General features: G+C 56.0%; 1 protein-coding gene across 4 annotated transcripts in view; it reads right to left on the bottom strand.

Annotated features, from left to right (window-relative positions):
* Positions 1 to 17,386, bottom strand: part of LHPP (phospholysine phosphohistidine inorganic pyrophosphate phosphatase) — a 134,571-nt gene that overhangs the window by 71,868 nt on the left and 45,317 nt on the right. The window contains 1 exon segment of one of the 4 annotated variants that reach the window (NM_001243608.1): positions 11,215 to 11,306. The exons of 2 other annotated variants lie outside the window; for them this stretch is intronic. In NM_001243608.1, coding sequence (NP_001230537.1) covers positions 11,215 to 11,306 — 92 coding nt within the window. 4 annotated transcript variants of the gene reach the window in all.

Below are 17,386 nucleotides of genomic sequence, written 5' to 3'. Positions count from 1 at the left end.
CCGTACCGACTGGGCTCCAGCGCTGAGGCCAACAGCTCATGACCCAGAGGAGGAGGTCAGAGACTGGGAAGCCAGGCTTGAATGACAGGCCCAGCAGGAATAGCTGAGCACCAGGCTCCTGCCTGGTCTGGGCCAGTTTCCACATCTGCAGATAGAAGGCGGCAACAATGGCAACAGGGCTGTCCCGGGGACCAGAGGTACAGAAACGACCTGGCGTCCACAGGTGCCCGTTAAATGTCAGCAGACCCAGGACGGGGCTGAGGCTTTATTTAGCCCCGGCTTCTGGCGGCTGCTCTGCCGCCTGCAGCCTCTGCTGCCAGCCTGCCCAGGTCAACTCTAGTGACGAGGACTCGCCCCTCTCTAGGCAGCCCGTTCTATTCTGGGACGGCTCTGACACACCTTCGTAGGCAGCTTCCTCTGAGGTTAAATGAGGTTCCTTCCAGCACTTTCCAGAGAACAGAGACAGCCAGAGGGGTGTGAGCTGAAGGCCCTTGCCGAGGTCTCCAGCTGCCCCTCAGGAAAGGGCGGCACGGGGGCCGGGGCTTGCACCTCATGTCACCCACGCATGTAAAGGAAGCAGAACACTGGGGCAGCCACCCCGCCCCCCAGCAGGCGTGCACCAGAAAGAAGCCCACAAGGCCGACCAGCTGAGGAGACCCTCAGAGATTCTTTGGATCAACTCTGAGATAACGCAGTGCTCCTGCGGCACTGCTCACGAAAACATTAATTTACTAGCCCACTTGACTAAAAAGGCCGGAGGTTGGGACCAGCTGCAGGTAGAGCTATATCCAGGTGCTCAAACCACGTAACTGGAAGTCTCTCTTTCTCTCCATGTCTAGGCTCTGCTTTCCTGCTGGTCCGCTTCGCCCTCAGACAGGCTTTCCCCCTGGGATGACAGAGAGGGCCACTGGTACTTCTCAGCTTAAAGTTCACTGGCCATTTTCCTAGGGGCTCTGGAAAATCCCAGGCCAGCTCACTGACCCGGCTCAGATCACACGCCCATCCCTATGGCCAGGAACTCCACCTGCTCCAGACCAGCCACGCCTGAGTTCCACAGCAGGACATGCGGTCCTGGGGCGGGCTGGGGTGGAAGAGGTGACGCAAAGGAATGCAGGGACCACACCGAGGGCAGGCACATGCCCGCCAGCCCGTCCTGTGCACCCTGCCCTTCGGAAGGCCACAAACCCTGTACCTTCTAGGGCTTATCACCCCCAAGAGTCTGGCCTCCTTGGGGGCGACATCAGCCCCACTGGGAATGAATGGGCTAAACGAGGACCAGACACTGAGGGGCTGAGACCCAGACCCACAGGTGAGGGGCAGAGGAGGCAGCAGGGCCTGGCCTCGACCCCACCCCCGACCTGTGCCTGAGGCGGTCAGCTTGCTGCCCCACAGACCACTGGGTCTGGCGGGCAGATGGCCTGAGCCTGATGGGGACCCCATGAGGAACAGTCTTTTCCTTCCAAGAGGGCAGCCAGGCCCCGAGGAGGAGCTGTGATGGGAGGGACACGGGCGGGGAGGCCGAGCCAGGGCCGCGGAAGGAAGTGAGTGAGACAGGGGGCATGAAGGGCCACCCGCTCGGGGACCAGGTGCACAGAGACAGGTGAGCCGGTGGGAATGGGCTGCCGGGCCAGCTGGTGCTGGAAAGGGCCTGAGGCTCGCTCTCTGGAAGGATCTGCTCGTGGGTTGGTCCGCTTGTCTCCTGCTGCCCTCTCTCCACTGGAAAGACCCGTCCTGGAGGGCAGGGACCCATCACTGTCCCTCATCCCCAGACAGTGCCTGGCACATACTAGGTGCTCAAGAAATACCTGGGGGGGAGGCGAGACAAAGAGGAGGTGGACTTGGGCCTCCTGCTGCTGGCAGTGGGACAGTGGGGGCACCCGTGGTGAGCAGAGCGCCCCAGAGGCAGCGAGGCCAGTGGGGAGGCTCGGGGAGTCCAGAACAACAGGGTGGGGGGTATCCCATCAGCTGGTCAAGCAGGGCCTGGGGTGCTGTCCCCAGGCCATCCCCCTGGGGGGGGCCAAGCCTAACCCTCCCCTGAGCATCCACACAGCTGCCATTCCCCGCCCCCCCCACACCCCCGCCAGACACAGGAGGTTTAGAGGTGAGCATCATGTCCAAGGTTACACGGCTGGCAAGGGGCGGGGCGACGGGACCTGACACCAGCTCCCGGAGGCTGGGCTCTCCCCCCGCCACTGTTCCCCTCCCCTGTCCCTGGGACTCTGGCCACCCGGACAGGATGCTCTCCCTGACTCTCTGCTGCCCTGTCTCAGCACAGGGAAGGCAGAGAGCCGTCCCCCGACTCTAGGCTCAGGCGGGTCCGGCCACAGGGCACCAGCGTCCAGCCTGGGGATCTGGGGGAAGATGGGGGTGTGGCCTTGCTCCCGGCTGCCCCCACCCTGAAGACCGCGCTGGGGCTGGGAGCTCAGCCTGGGCCTGCCCACAGCACAGAGGAACCGCAGCACAAAGAAAACCAAATAGGGCACAGCACGGTGGTTAGAGCTAGGAACTGCATCCAGCCGTGTCTGCAAGGACAGGGATCGGGGGCCAGGAGTCAGAGATGCCGTCCACGGAGCAAAAGTGCTTGGTCTTCTCTGGGGTGTTGATAAACAGTAGCAACAATGAAAGCTCCGGGGAACACCCCCCTGCCCTCCGGGTCCCCAGACCCAGCTGCCTGGAGCCAATGGCGCTGCAGCGAGAGGGTGTCTCCAGACAGCAGGCAGTCCTTGCGGGGCATCTAGAGAAGCCTGTGGCTAAGGCTGCGTCGCGGTTAGAGGCCACTCCGGGAGGGCGGCCAGGCTGATTCCTGCTGCGCCCTTGGTGTCCCCTTCCCTCTCTGGTCTGCTGCGGCCAGCAGGAGCTGCCCAGACCTGCCTGGTACCCCTCACCCCACACTGGAGGGGCAGAGAAGGCTTGGGTGTAGCCAACTCCAACTGCGGAGGCAGCAAAGATGCAACTTCTGGGGCTGTCACCTGTCACCTCCCCCAGCCAGGCTCTTGGGCGGGGTCAGGTGACTTCAGGGCCAGGCCCTGCTCAAATCACAGCCCATCCTCACGAGGCCCCTCTCCTCGCGCAGTGCTGAGTGTGGAGTGTGGTGGGGGCAACAAGGGGAGAGGGGCCTGTGAGGTCCTGAGAGCCCCATAGGGGCACCCCCTTCCTTGGGAGACCAGCGCCAGCTCGGAGCTCCAGCAGGCTTGGCTAACTGGGGTGCAGCAGGGTGTGAGAGGGCTCAGGATATAGGCCTTGGAGTCAGGCAGAACTGGGTTCGAATCCCGACTCCCACACTGGTGGGCTGTGTGGCCTTTGGCAGGTGAATCTACCTCTCTGAGCTTCCATCGCCACATCTATAAGGTGGGATGAGAGGGGCAGCCTCCAGGGAGTTGAGGTTCGGATGGGCTGAAGTAAGATGAATGGGAGCACCAGCCTGGGAGCACTGGCACCGGCTCTGGTGGGGAGATGCCCCCTGGAAGGCCCCGCCCTGTTCCTCCATCCACCTCACCAGCTCCTGGCAGAGAGGGCGCCGTGACCCTGGCCCCCTTCACGGGTGTCACGCAGGTGAGAAGAGCCAATGTGAGGGGCAGGCCCAGAGCACACACCTTCCAACGTTTGTTGAGGGACTGCTAGATGGTCGGGCTGGGCTCAATGGGACGGAGGCCCTACTAAGCCCTTCTCCACCCCAACCCACTACCCGGAGCTTTCGAGGACACCCTCCCCCACCAGGTTACCTGCAGGTTCCCAGGAGGCCAACCCTTTGGGGCAGGAGGCCACTAACAGGGACCTTAATTGGGGACCCTGGCCTTGGGGCCTCACTCTGCAGCCGCCTCCACCCGGGACCCCCGTCCTCAGTCCGGAGGCCCCGGCTCTCAGTGGGCTGCTTTCCCCGAGGCAGGCACAGAGCCCAGCGGAACTGTCTGCAGCTTGAAAACCTTTTCTCTTGCCCTGGGCACGAAGCAGCTGTGGTCAGGGACCACGAAGGGTCATACAGGTCAAGTACCAGAAGGCGCTGCTGTTCCTAGTTCTGCTCCCAACGACCAGCCAATCAGGGGGCAGGGGAAGCAGAGTGCAGAGAATTGAACTCGACCAGAGCCAAGCAGCCGATGAGTGGGGATGCCACCCTGACCCGCCACTGACCCCACCACACAGGCCCCCTCCCTCTCCAGCACCCTCCCACCCAAGGCCCCTGGGGTCCCTCCTTAGTCCTCATAGGGCCCGGGGTCTTTGGAGACCAAGTGCTGGGTGCAGGCAGTGCCCCCGAGCCCCTAGGACTAGGAACTGGGAGGAACACAGGCCTCCCTCCCAGGACAGCCACGTGGTGACAAGGGCGGGAGCCAGCAGGGCTCACCCACCATGATGGGGCAGAAACTGGCAGAGCCGATTTGGAAACGTCTGGCATTATCTGGGAAAGCCGACCCTGTGTGTCCCCCACAACCCAGCAACTCCACCTGCAAGCAGATCCCCCGCCCTGAGGGACTCGCGCCTGGTGCCAAGTGTGCCATGGTCCTGGCAGCGCTGTGGAGAAAGGCCACGCCAGGACCCCTGCCCAGTGGCTCCTCCACGGGAGGGGCAGGGAGAGGTATGTCCACATCACAGAGCACGGAGGACGCCCGGCCACCAGGACAAAGGAGCCACAGGTAGGTGACACATGCGGCGACTCCAGTTAAAGGTCAGCACAGGAAGAGCGGACTCCGCTGTCCAGGGAGCAGGCCCACGTGGGAGAACCACAAAGAAAACCAAGAGGCGACCGGGACCAGGGTGGCCTGGCTCCCTTCTGCAAGAACAGGGTCTCCTAGGGAGGTGACAACGTCCCAGAGCTGGTGCTGGGGTGCTGGCTTCACGATTCTACAAAACATATACTCTCATTCTAGTCACATGACAGTTTTTTACTTTTTTTTTTTTTAGGGCCACACCTGCGGCATATGGAGGTTCCCAGGCTACACCAGAGCCACAGCAACATGGGATCCGAGCTGCGTCTGCAACCTACACCACAGCTCACGGCAAGGCCGGATCCTTAACCCCCTGAGCGAGGCCAGGAATCGAACCTGCAACCTCATGGTACCTAGTCGGATTCGTTAACCACTGAGCCACAACGGGAACTCCACTTCCCAGTTTTTTTAAATGGCAAATTTTATGTTCTATCTATTTCACCACAATAAAGATTTGGGGGGAAATGTTTGTAATAAAATGGACAGAAAGGAGGTTAGTGGTCTCCCGGGGCCGGGAAGGACGAAGGGGTTTGGGACGATGGCTGAAGGTACAGAACGGTCGCGCTGGCCGTGCGAATCTGTGAATATTTGAAAAACTCGGCACGGTGTGGCACAGGAATGGTTTCTCTATAAAGTGGTTACTAAAAACACAAAAGGCAGCCTTCAGGCTCCAGCCCAGGTGTGCCCCTCCCCCCCGTGTGACCCCAGAGGAGCCGAGTGGCCTCTCAAAGCCCAGGGGTGCTCACTGACGTTCCACGGGCCATTTCCCGGAAGGTTTGTTCTGGTAGCCGGGACTGGAGCTGAGGGACCCAAGGGAGAGCCCCCACCCAGCATCAACCTGTGCCCCCAGCCGGCCCGGGCTGAACGCAGCCAGGCACTAGCTGGTGGTTCTGTGCTTGGCCTACAGCCCCACCTGAAGCTTCTGAAGCCTCCTCCCCGGCCCGAGGCTTGGGGAGTGTTCATCCGGGAGGGCAGGGGGTGCTCATGGGGCACACACGACGATGCGCCACGATGGGTCACGGGGACGGACGGCTCCTGACTCTTGGGTCTGCCCATCCGGCCACCACCCGCATCCCCGGACTCCAAGAATATCCAGTGACACCTGCAGCTGCTGAAAAACGAACGCCCAGTTCAACCTCTTCCCTCCGGTATCACCTCAAACACTAGAAGGAAAATCTGTTTCGCTCCCAAGAGAAAAATCAGAGCCTCCTCTTAAGGGAAATGAAGTCAGTGGCTGCAACGTCCCAGGAGACATGGTCAAGGGCGCACTCTGGCAGCGCTGTCTCGGGAGGGCAGCTGAGTCGGGCTCTGGGAGGTTCCACTCTGGCCTCTGGCCCCACCCTCAAGTCCTCTGCCTCCCACATCCTCCCGCCTTGTGTGAAGAGGCCGGGACCTCAGATCTGCTGGCCCCCCCCCTGCTGGGAGGGACGCGCCCAAGGGCACCCCAGCCTCAGCCGAGCTTCGGTGCAGGTGGAGACCCAGCCTCAGCCCAGCGACATCCAGAATCCGGGCCCAGGAGTCCAAAAGGGCAAACTGTGTCAAGAAGGTTCTGGGCTCATAAAACATCTTCCAGCCATGAGTACAAAACAAATAAGAGAACACCCAAAGCAGGCTTCGCGGGGCCGGTTTATTTACATAGCATGACTGGTGTGGGCCTTTCAGGAGTGACCCCTGACCCTGTGCCTGAGAGCCAAGTGCCAGCCGTGCTGGGCAGTGTGGCAAGGGGAACAGAGTGACAGGGAAAGTGTTCAGGGTGTCCTTGCTCCACTTCCGGGAGGCGGGGTGGGGTGGGAACACAAGGAGGTATGAAGGGCCAGGGAGGTGTGCTGACAGCTGCCGCCTCCACTGGGGACAGACAGGGCCTCCCGCTCCTGGGAAGAATGCCCCCTGCCTGAATTTGCCAGAAGAAGGGTACACAGGGCCAGGCCTCAGCCCCCACAGAAGATGGAGAGAAGAAGGGGGGTTACGGTGCCTGGGGGTGGGAAGCATATACCCCCACCTGGCACTCAGCCACGGAGCCCTGCCTATGCCCCGAAGCCAGGCTGGGAGCCAGACTGCCACGGCCTCTCAGAATTTTTTTTTTCTTTTTAGGGCTGCACCTGTAGCTTAAGGAAGTTTCCCAGGCTAGGAGTGGAATCAGAGCTGCAGCTGCTGGCCTCCACCACAGCCACAGCAACTCGAGATCCAAGCCTACACCACAGCTCATGGCAAAGCCGGATCCTTAACCCACTGAGCAAGGCCAGCGATGGAACCCTCATCCTCATGGATCTTGGTTGGGTTTGTTTCGCTGTGCCACGGCGGGAACTCCCCTGCCCCTAAGAATCCGGCCACAAGGGCTGGATGTTCCCAGGAGGAAACAGTGGCAAAAGCATCCAGCTGGGGAAGGAGCAGCCAGGCTCCGGCCCAGCCTCTGGCAAACCCCGCCAGGTGGCCCCAGGCAAGGCTCCAGCCGACTCAACTGGAAAGGCCTCTAGTCCGGGGGATGGGGGGTGGGGGCTGGGGGGAGCGAGCACTCTCTAGGTCTCCAGGACTTACTGGGACCAGGAAGACTGGCCATCAATGGTCACAGGGCTCCCGTGGAGTTGGGATGGGATTCCGAGGCGTCTGGAGCAGCAGTGGCCTCCTGGCTTCAGGCTGGAAGGTCCTGCCAGCAGGCTCAGTGCGTCACACATGCCAGAAAGGGCAGGTGGGAGGAACGCCCCAAAGGCCTCCACCTGCCAGCCAGGTGAGAGCCACACCCGCTGGCCTGGACTTCCAAGCAGAGCAAGGAATGAAAAGAAAGCTTTGTGTGGCTCTGTCCACAGCGGGCCTGCGGGGTCGGGCCGTGTCTGCAAGTGTCTGCCCGAGAGCCTCTCTGGCTCCAAAGGCCGGGGTTGCTGGAGGGGATCCAGCCCCTTCCTGCGAGGGGCCTGAGCCTTCCTGGTGGTCCTGGCGGGCAGGCCTGTGAAGCCCTCCTTCCCAAGCTCAGCCCCCGCCCCCCGCCCAGGGACCTCTCCCTACTATGACAATTGACCTTTTCCTCTGTGGGCCCTTGTGCAATAAAAGCAGGAGGAAGTGAGGGGAATGGAGGCACAGAAGGACACAGGGGGCCTCACAGCCATGGGCAAGTTCAAATCCCAACCCCAGCCATGCTGTGGCCTCAGACACACAATCTCGCATGTGTGTGTATACGCGCGTGCGTGTGCGTATGCTAGGAAGTGCTGGCCTGAGGGGCCTCGTGCAATGTTGGGGGGGAGGGCCCACATCGTCCCCTCCCACCTCCCGCTCTTTCCAGGGCCAGAGACAGGCAGCTCCCAAGTTGAGACTGGCACTTGGCTTGGCCTCCCTGTCCCGCCCTTGGCCTCGAGCCAGTGGAGAAGCCACGTGGCCAGATGGGAGTGCCAAGCTCCCTCACAGATCGGCTCGCTGCCACCTGTGCCCTGTGACAAGGCCAGCCTCCACCCACCTTGCTCCCCCAACTCAGTCAAGGGTAGAGAGACCAAGGCCACCAACAGAGGACAGGGTGCACAGGGCCTTCCAGTGCCCTGCTGACCCAGCCGGGGCCCTCGGCTCCTGCGAGGCCACTGGGAGCCACTCGGAGGAGAGACCCAGCAGGCGGGAGGCCACAGACCCTGCCCCTGCTCGGCTCGCGTCCGGTGCAGATACACGGGCCATGACGACCTTCAAACCCAAGGTCGCTGGCTCAGAAGGGGCCAGAGGGGTGGAGAGCTCCAGGGTCAGGCAGGGCAGCCCGAGAAAAAGGCGCTGGGTGCTGCCCGGGGGGCTGGAGGCAAGGACGCTGGCCTCCTCACATGGGTGCCAAAGTACCAAGGCCGTTCACTGGCCCCAACCCGGCGACATCTGCAGAGAACACCATGCAAAGTACCAAGAGTGCCATCTGCAGGGAGAAGGAGGTGGTGCAGGGGCCCCGCGGTCTGTCCACCAGAAATGCCCTAAGCCATGATGCCAGCGCAGAGGCAAGTGAGAACTTTCTAGGAGTCACATGAACAAAAAGAAGAAGCAGCAGATGGAGTTAACAGAAGACATCAGGACGGCAACATGTTAACTGGTATAAAACATCACCGATGAGCGTCTCACGTTGTTTCCCACTTAGTCTTTGGATGCTGATATGTACGAGCCCTTTTAGTCCATCTCGACTTGGACCAGCCGTGTTTCAAGTGTGCCCCTGCCACCTGCAGCCCGTGGCTACCGCAGCAGACAGCACAGCTCTGGGGAGTGGCCAACGGCAGAGAGGGCATCTGCCTGTCTTGATGCGCACAGAGCCTGGCCTCCTGCCCCTCCTCGTGGCCTCCGGGCCTGGTGGCTCCATTGCCACCCACCTGCACTGAGGCTCCTCCCCTCCCCCCCACCTGCCAACAAGGGCAGAGTTATATCCTCATAAGGAACAAATCGAAAGGTCTGAAATGTTAAGTACCTCCAAGAAAAGACATCCTACGGCCATCCTCGCCACTCAGGGCCAGGTGTGGCTGCCCCTGGAAGCCAAGTGACATCGCCAATGGCACCAGCATCACCTCACCTTTGCTGAGGGCTCACTGGGCACCACGCAGTCAACAGCACTTACCTGCAGCATCTTCTTAGGAATTTATAGTTATGAAGAACAGGTGGGGTTAGTAGACGCAAACTATGACATTCAGACTGGATAAGCAATGAGATCCTCCTGTGCAGCACAGGGAACTCTATCTAGTCTCTTGGGATAGAACGTGATAGAAGATAATAAGAAAAAACTGTGTGTATATATACACACACACACATGCACATATCTGTATAACCGGGTCACTCTGCTGTACACCAGAATTTGACAGGACACTGTGAATCAACTACAATAAAAAATAAAATAAAATAAAATAATGAAGAACAGTCATGGCGAGATGCCACCAAACATGATCGTTCAGGAAAATGGCAGGTTGTGAAATATCATAACCTCGGTTTTGTAAAAGGAAGAAACCAAAATATTAGCCATCTGCTACCTACACAGAAAAGGCAGTCTAGAAGGTTTTGGCCAACTGTCGATGGGGTTTCTCTCTCAGGGAGACGGGACGATGGGGAGCTCGGCAAAGCACCAGGCCTGGTGGTGCGAGGTGGGGCACGGCTGCCCACACGCCCACCTGCCCACTGGTGGGCTTCCTGTGTGTGCGGACTTCTTCAGTGACCCAGCGACCTGGGGGCACACTTGAGACCCGGGGCAAGGTTAGGAGCTCCTCAGTTGACAGGCGTGTGGCTTAAGCCAGGCTCAAAGACGGGGCTGAGGCTGGATTTAATCAAGACAGACCCGTTATTTTCCCTAAGAAACCCGGAGAAGCCCAGTGCAAAACACTTCATGGTTCTCGCTCTGCCCTCCTCTGAGCCACACCTGGGCTCACGGGTCCAAGGCGCTCCCCGGGCCGGGCAGCACGTGCCACACAGCATCCACCGCAGGGCACCAACACCACTGCTCAGCGACTTCCAGGGAAGTGGGACTGGGGGCCTCGGGGCTCCAGGCTGGCCTCTGGGAAAGGACGTTTACGGGGTTTCAAGAGGGGTCTCCCTCACGCCCATAGGCCTGACAAAGCCAAGGCAACCCTCTTTGAGGACCTGAGGAAGAAAGGAGTCCGTACTTCAGGTGTGCCAGGGGCTGCGAGGGGGCCTCTGCTCCCTGGGAGGTCCAGGAGGTGATGGAGGGGACTTCCTGGCCCCCGACCCCCTGCTCACCTTGTGTCCATGCACTGCCCCAAACCCAAAGGCCCCTTGGATCTCTCAGAGGAGACGAGCCTCAGAATGAGGGTCGGGCCCGCTAATCTGTTCCTCGGAGCCCGTTCAAGGCAGATCCCTCGGACCTGGTGTAATCCACCCGCCCCCACGAGCAAACACCCCTGGTAATCACGTTTCAACCAAGTCTCTCCAGCATCCGCAAACGTACTTGCTCTGAATGGCTGCCATCAAAACCATCAAGAACAAGGCGAGACAACACTCTGGTGTCTGAGACGCTCTCAATGGCTGAGTGAGCCAGACCCTGACCCCACAGGGCACCTCCATATGCCGCAAGTGACCTGGGTGAGGCCAGGGTGACTTCAGACCCAGCAAAGCTGAACACACGGAGGTGGAGGTCCAGCCCTGTCGACTCCTGGTGAGAGACGCGTGCAGGGGAGGAAAAGGAGGGGGGAGGCGACCAGAGGGGCCCAGCGCCCAGGAGCTGGAACCTCCATGCACAGCCAAGCATCCGCTGCATTGCCGGGAGAAGCGCGCGGTCTCCGTGGGCAGCGGGCTCCACGCCAGCCAGAGCCTTCAACTCGTCTCCGGCCCACGCCCTATTCCGATCCGTTTTGACACTCAGACCCCGTGTGGAAAGCTGCTCTACCTGCCACTCTCTGCTACAAAAGCATCCAGGCCAGTCCGTAGAGGAGAGTCACCAAAAAATCATCAGATGCCCACACTTTCCCTTTTACTCTGGAGAAGGAAACCGAACGAGAACCTGGTCACCCCCGGAGTCCCCGGAGGCGGGCGGGCAGATGGAGCCGGCCTCCCGGGGGGCACTCACCTGAACTTCCCCGTCCGCACCTGCAGCGCTCTGATGCCACACCGCTGGGCACCGCCAACGTCGCCCACGATGTCATCCCCGATCATGACGGCCTGTCGAGCAGCGAAAGGCACTCAGAAGTGGTGTCAGGGCAGTTTTAGTCCTGCGCGCCTTCATCTTTTTTTGACATAATAAACCTCTCGATTTGATGTTTACAAGCACCAGTCATACAAATGAAACAAGGTAACACTGTTATCGTATTGATTAAAAGTCAGCCCACCTCGAATAACATATCTCCCACTGCCCGCCATGGGGCGCAGCTCTGCACGGTGCATAATCGGACAGTTTAAAATCACTCGGCAGGTATGAAAGTGACAGGGGCCAAAGGGCACACTGGGAGACTGCTGCCGTCTCACCTCTACCCAAACACACGCTGGCTCTCGCCCTCAGCTAGATACCCTACCACCGGATTATTTTGCTGACTGTAGGCTCTGTGAAAACAAAGTAAATTTCTGGCAAATCTCTGCAGCCCAGTTGAGGAGTTTTATCTTCAATAGTAAAGACACTACCTATAAAAAGCAAAATAATATGCAAACAAAAAGACATCACACACACACACACACACTAAATGCTCACAGCCTGGGTATCATTTCAAAAAGCAGCCTCCCCAGAGTTTCTGTTGTGGCTTAGTGGTAACGAACTAGTATCCACGAGGATGTGGGTTCAATCCCTGGCTCCACTCAGTGCATTAAGGATCCGGTGTTGCCGTGAGCTGTGGTGTAGGTCACAGACGTGACTCGGATCTGACGTTGCTATGACTGTGGCATAGGCCAGCAGCTATAGCTCCAATTCGACCCCTAGCCTGGGAATGTCTATATGCTGCAGGTGCAGCCCAGGAAAAGACAGGGGGAAAAAAAAAAAAAAAGCAACATCCTCAACACAAAACAATGGAAAACCAGACAAACCAAACGGAGTATCAGTTGTCAAGATACTGAACACCAAGGAATAAAGGATGATTCCTGAGACACAGGAAACCAACCACCTGGGTCCTGCCAACGTTCCCAGCTAAGTGCCTGCAGAGTTTCCAGGACGTGAGCACAGGTTGGGGGAAGCCAGGTGGAGCCCAGCAGACTCCCTGAATTGAGGGGATGGAGCTAAGGGCAAGGAGACCAAGACGGCGTATCTGAGAAGAGGGCTACCTGGAGAACAGAGGAGATCCACAGAGGGCCCCCCAAAGGATGCGGTCGGTGCTGGCTAGCCTGCTGATGAGCACAGGTGAGTGAGGAAACCACCCAAGGCCAGGGCACGACTCACATCAAAAAATTAAAACAGTGCCGGGACCTCACGCAGGCACTGGGAACAGTGCCAGCCAGACTGGGAAAATCTCATCATTCACAGGACACCGGGTGGCATTCTCAGAAGCATCTTATCTCAGCAGTGAGGAATAATTAGCCTTAGCCTGAACTCTGCTCCAGTGCTGCCTCCCACATGTTAAAAGCAGGATCTGGAAGGATCTAACTGTTTCCAAGCAATTTAACTGCATCCCAGAACAAAGCACAAAAATATTTATGGGCATACAAAAACATCCAGCACTGGAGTTCCTGTCGCAGCACAGTGGAAACGAATCCAACTGGGAACCATGAGGTTGCGGGTTTGATCCCTGGCCTTGCTCTTCAGTGGGTTAAGGATCCGGCATTGCCCTGAGCTGTGCTGTAGGTCGCAGACGTGGCTTGGATCTGGCATTGCTGTGGCTGTGGCAGAGGCTGGCAGCTACAGCTCTGATTAGACCCCTAGCCTGGGAACCTCCATATGCTGCGGGTGCGGCCCTAAAAAGACAAAAAGACACACACAAACACACACAAAATATATATATATATATATATAATATATATATCCAGCACTCGCAATGGCAAAAAGCACAACATCTAGCATCCAATTAAAAAAAAAAAGATCAGGAGTTCCCATCATGGTGCAGTGGTTAATGAATCTGACTAGAAACCATGAGGTTGCGGGTTCAATCCCTGCCCTTGCTCAGTGGGTTAACAATCCGGCGTTGCCGTGAGCCGTGGTGTAGTTTGTAGACGTGGCTCGGATCCCACATTGCTATGGCTCTGATGTAGGCTGGCAGCTACAGCTCCAATTAGACCCCTAGCCTGGGAACCTCCATATGCTGTGGGAGCAGCCCAAGAAATGGCAAAAAAAAAAAAAAAGATCAGGCAAGCAAAGATGACAAATACCACATGCAATGACGAGAAAAGTCAATCAAACTGACCTGCAACTGACACAGATGTGAGAATGAGCAGACAAGGGCATTAAACCAATTATTGTAACGGTTCCACATCTTCCCAAAGTTAAGCAGAGACAGGGAAGATAAAAGAAAAGGTCCAAATCAAGCTTCTAGAGATGAAAACTATAATGACTGGAGTGAAACACACACACACACACACACACAAAAAAAACACTGGATGAGATTAAAGCCAGATTAGACAATGCAAAAGAAAAGATTAATGAACTTGAAGACATAGCAATAGAAACTATCCAAGATGAAACACAAGGAGAATAAAATTTTTTAAAAAATGAACAGAGAAACAAAACTTCAAAGGGCCTAGTATTATAAGTGGAGTCCTGAATGCAAGATAAGAGAGGAGTCGACAGGAACAATATTTGAGGAAATAATGGCTGAAAATCTTCCAAATTCAACAAAAACGATAAATCCATGGCTCCAAGATCCCAATCAACATGAAGCACAAGAAATATGAAAAAACCACATCAAAGCACAACACAATCAAATTGCTCAAAGCCAGTGACCAGGAGAAAATCTTAAAAACAGCTAGAAGAAAAAAAAAAAAAGGCATGTACAGAGAAACAAAGATAAGACTTAAGATTTCTTGTTGAAAACAATGCTTATGAGAAAACAGTGGAACACCATCCTTGCAGAGGGCCGTCTAAAGTACTAAAAAGGGGGGATTGTTTACCTAGAATTTTATACACAGCAAAATTCTCTTTCAAAAGCAAAGGTGAAATAAAGACATTTCCAGATATCCGAAGCTAAAAGACTTCATCACCTACAGAGCCACACACAGGAAATGTAAAAGAAAGTCCTTGAGGCAGAACGAAAATGGTAGCAACTAGCAATATGGATCTAGCAAGGACACAAAGGGTGTCCACGGGCACATGGTGACCTCTCTGCCCACTCACCTCCTCCTTTCTCCGGCTGGCCAACTCCGAACAGTCTTTCGGGACTCAGCTCAGGGGACCACCACCTTTCAACCCCCCGCTGGGTTCTGGGGCGCTCTGTGAGTACCCCTTGCACGGCACGTGCCCCCGCACCGCAACAGTCACTTCACTTATCGCACGCCTCCAGAAACGCGTGGGCCCTTTGAGGGCAGGCTCACCCTGATCCTGGGGCTCGCTGCTGATCCATACACGTCTGCTCATGAGTCAGGGTCTGAAATCAGCCATGGCTGTCTACGTCTAGAAACACTTAGGAGGCCCAGCCAAGAGAACCCCGCAAGGGTTACCAACAAAGAGTGGGTGTGGGTGGCACAGGCGACACTCATGCTGTTGAAACTAATCATCAGTGGATGTCCTTGTGACATCTCAACATCTATTATTCATGTCACTGTTTACACTGACTCGTATTCTTTCCATAAATAAACGTATTTTCAAAGAAAAAAAGAGCAGCCTCCCTCACTCAACTACCACACTGATTAAAAGCTTCAAAATCTTTTCAGGAAATGATTCTGATACTGGGGGGAAAGTGTGACCCCTCAGATGCCAACGCATTCCAGACACACTCCTGAGTCCAGCTAGAAATGCCCAGGGTCAGAGGTCGGACAGGCCTGGGAGACGGGGTCCCGTGGCGGGTGAGTGTCCCCATGTTGATGGGAAGAGAAGCTCTGAAACTGACAGTTACTCCACAGGTTTGCTCTGGAATTCAGATGCTGGGCAGGACCAACCAATGGACACACACAGAAACCAAAACCAAGAAAACCCAAAATGATGACCATGAAGCAGTCACCAACCAGGGCACTCTTCCCCTTCAATCTGGACTCTGTCTGAGGACAACTAGGCCCGAATCCCAGCTCTGCTATTCGCTAGCTCTGTGATCCAATCCATTCCAATCCGCAAAATTGGTATAATTGGCGTGATGCTAAAATGAAATCATGTAAGTTAAGCAACAAGGACAGTGTCTGTATATAATGTTATCTACACCTTTTTGTTGTTGTTGTTGTTGTTTTTAGAGCCGTGCCCACAGCATATGGAACTTTCCAGGCTAGGGGTCAAATTGAAGCTACAGCTGCTTGACCCGCACCACAGCCAGAGCAATGCGGATCCGAGCCACATCCTCCACCACAGCTCACAGTAACACTAGATCCTTAACCCACTGAGCAAGGCCAGGGGTCAAACCTGCCTCCTCATGGATACTAGTCAGGTTCTTAACTCACTGAGCCACAACAGGAACTCCCTATCTATACATGTTTAAAAGGAAAAAAACAGGAGTTCCTGTCATGGCTCAGCAGAAACGAATCTCACTAGTATCCATGAGGACGCACGTTCGATCCTAGGCCTTGCTCAATAGGTTAAGGATCCTGTATTGCCATGAGCTGTGGTGTAGGCTGCAGACATGGCTCAGATCTGGTGTTTCTGTGGCTATGGTGTAGGCTGGCAGCTGTAGCTCTGATTTGACCCCTAGCCTGGGAACCTCTGTATGCTGTTGGTGCACCCTAAAAAGACAAAAAATAAAATAAAATTTTTAACAAAGGGAAAAAAATATTACAAAATGTTTTGTTGAGGAAACTCCTAACCTAACTCTGCTGGAGACCGTCCACGGCCTTTACACCCGGCGCTCCGGTGCCCCAGTGCCTCTGCATCAGGCCGGGCGGTGAGGACACAGTGAGTCAGAAACACAGTCCCCACCCCCGTGAAGCTCCCAGTGAAGGCGGAAGACAGATAATTTCACAAACATGGCCAGGGCCTGTGATAAAGCACAGGGAGGAAAAGTGCTGGAGGCTGAGGCCTGATCTCATGGGGTTGGTGGTGGCCAGGGAGGGCTTCCTAGAGGAGGTGTGGCTATGAGCTTGGCCCTGAAGGGCAAGAGAGGTAAGGGGGGTTAGGAGAAGGAGTGAGAGACTTCCCAGGAGAAGCCACCACCTATGTGCCAACTACCATCGCCAGCGCTCAGCTGGGGAGGCCACGCGTCAAATTCCCAGAAGCACAGGCCAATTAGCCTGCAGCAAGTGTCCTTGGAAACAGCTCCTGAACAGGCCTTCATTCCTCATCAAATGAGGAGGAATCAGGAGGAGCTTATGGACAAGGACAAAAACTGAGCTGGCACACCCCAGACGCTGGGAAGGTAGTTTCAGGTAAACACAGGGCTTTTCTAACCACCAGCATGGGGCTCCCTCAGAGGAACCAGGCCCCTGGGAGTTCCCGTCATGGCTCAGGGGTTAAGGAACCCGACTAGGATCCATGAGGATGCAAGTTTGATCCATGGCCTTGCTCAGTGGGTTAAGGATCCTGCGTGGCTGTGGCTGTGGTGTAAGCCGGCAGCCGTGGCTCCGATTTGACCCCTAGCCTGGGAACTTACATATGCTGTGGATGCAGCGCTGAAAAGACAAAAGACAAAAGATGACAAAAAAAAAAAAAAAAGAGGGACCAGGCCCCTGCTGTGTCATCACATTCTAGTTGAGGCCAGAGGGGCCTCCATCCTAAACACTGGGAAAGCTTCGGGAGCCGGGCCGATGGCCGAGAATTCTGCCAATTGGTAGTCGCCTCACCACCTGCCCGCCCACAGAAACACGAGGTACCTGAAATAAACTGCATTTCTTCCCAGTGAATATTCTAAACTGCATACTTGTCACTCATTTTCTCTGATCTTTCCTCCACTTAAACCCATGTTCCCCAAAGTGTGTCACGCATGCTGGTGACATATTATTTGATGTTCAGTATAACAAAGACATACATTTTAATGTAATCCTATTTTCAGAGTGATCTACTTATGGTGAGTGATTCTGATTTTCCATTTATGGTCGTGATCAAAAGTTCCTTTTAAAATACATTTAAGTTGATAAAATGGGTCAATTTAAAGAAACATTAAGTAACAATAGCACCAGCGGCTAGTATCCAGATATGGTAAAATTGAAATATTTCCTTTTCTAGAATGAGTAATGCTGGAGAAAACACAGCCAAA

This window comes from Sus scrofa, chromosome 14 (genome assembly GCF_054392235.1).
Source record: "Sus scrofa isolate SSC_HxYL_T2T_F1_AM1 chromosome 14, Sscrofa_HxYL_maternal_Yorkshire_Landrace_v2.0, whole genome shotgun sequence".
Lineage (NCBI taxonomy): Eukaryota > Metazoa > Chordata > Mammalia > Artiodactyla > Suidae > Sus > Sus scrofa.
This window is presented reverse-complemented; position numbering and strand designations above follow the sequence as displayed.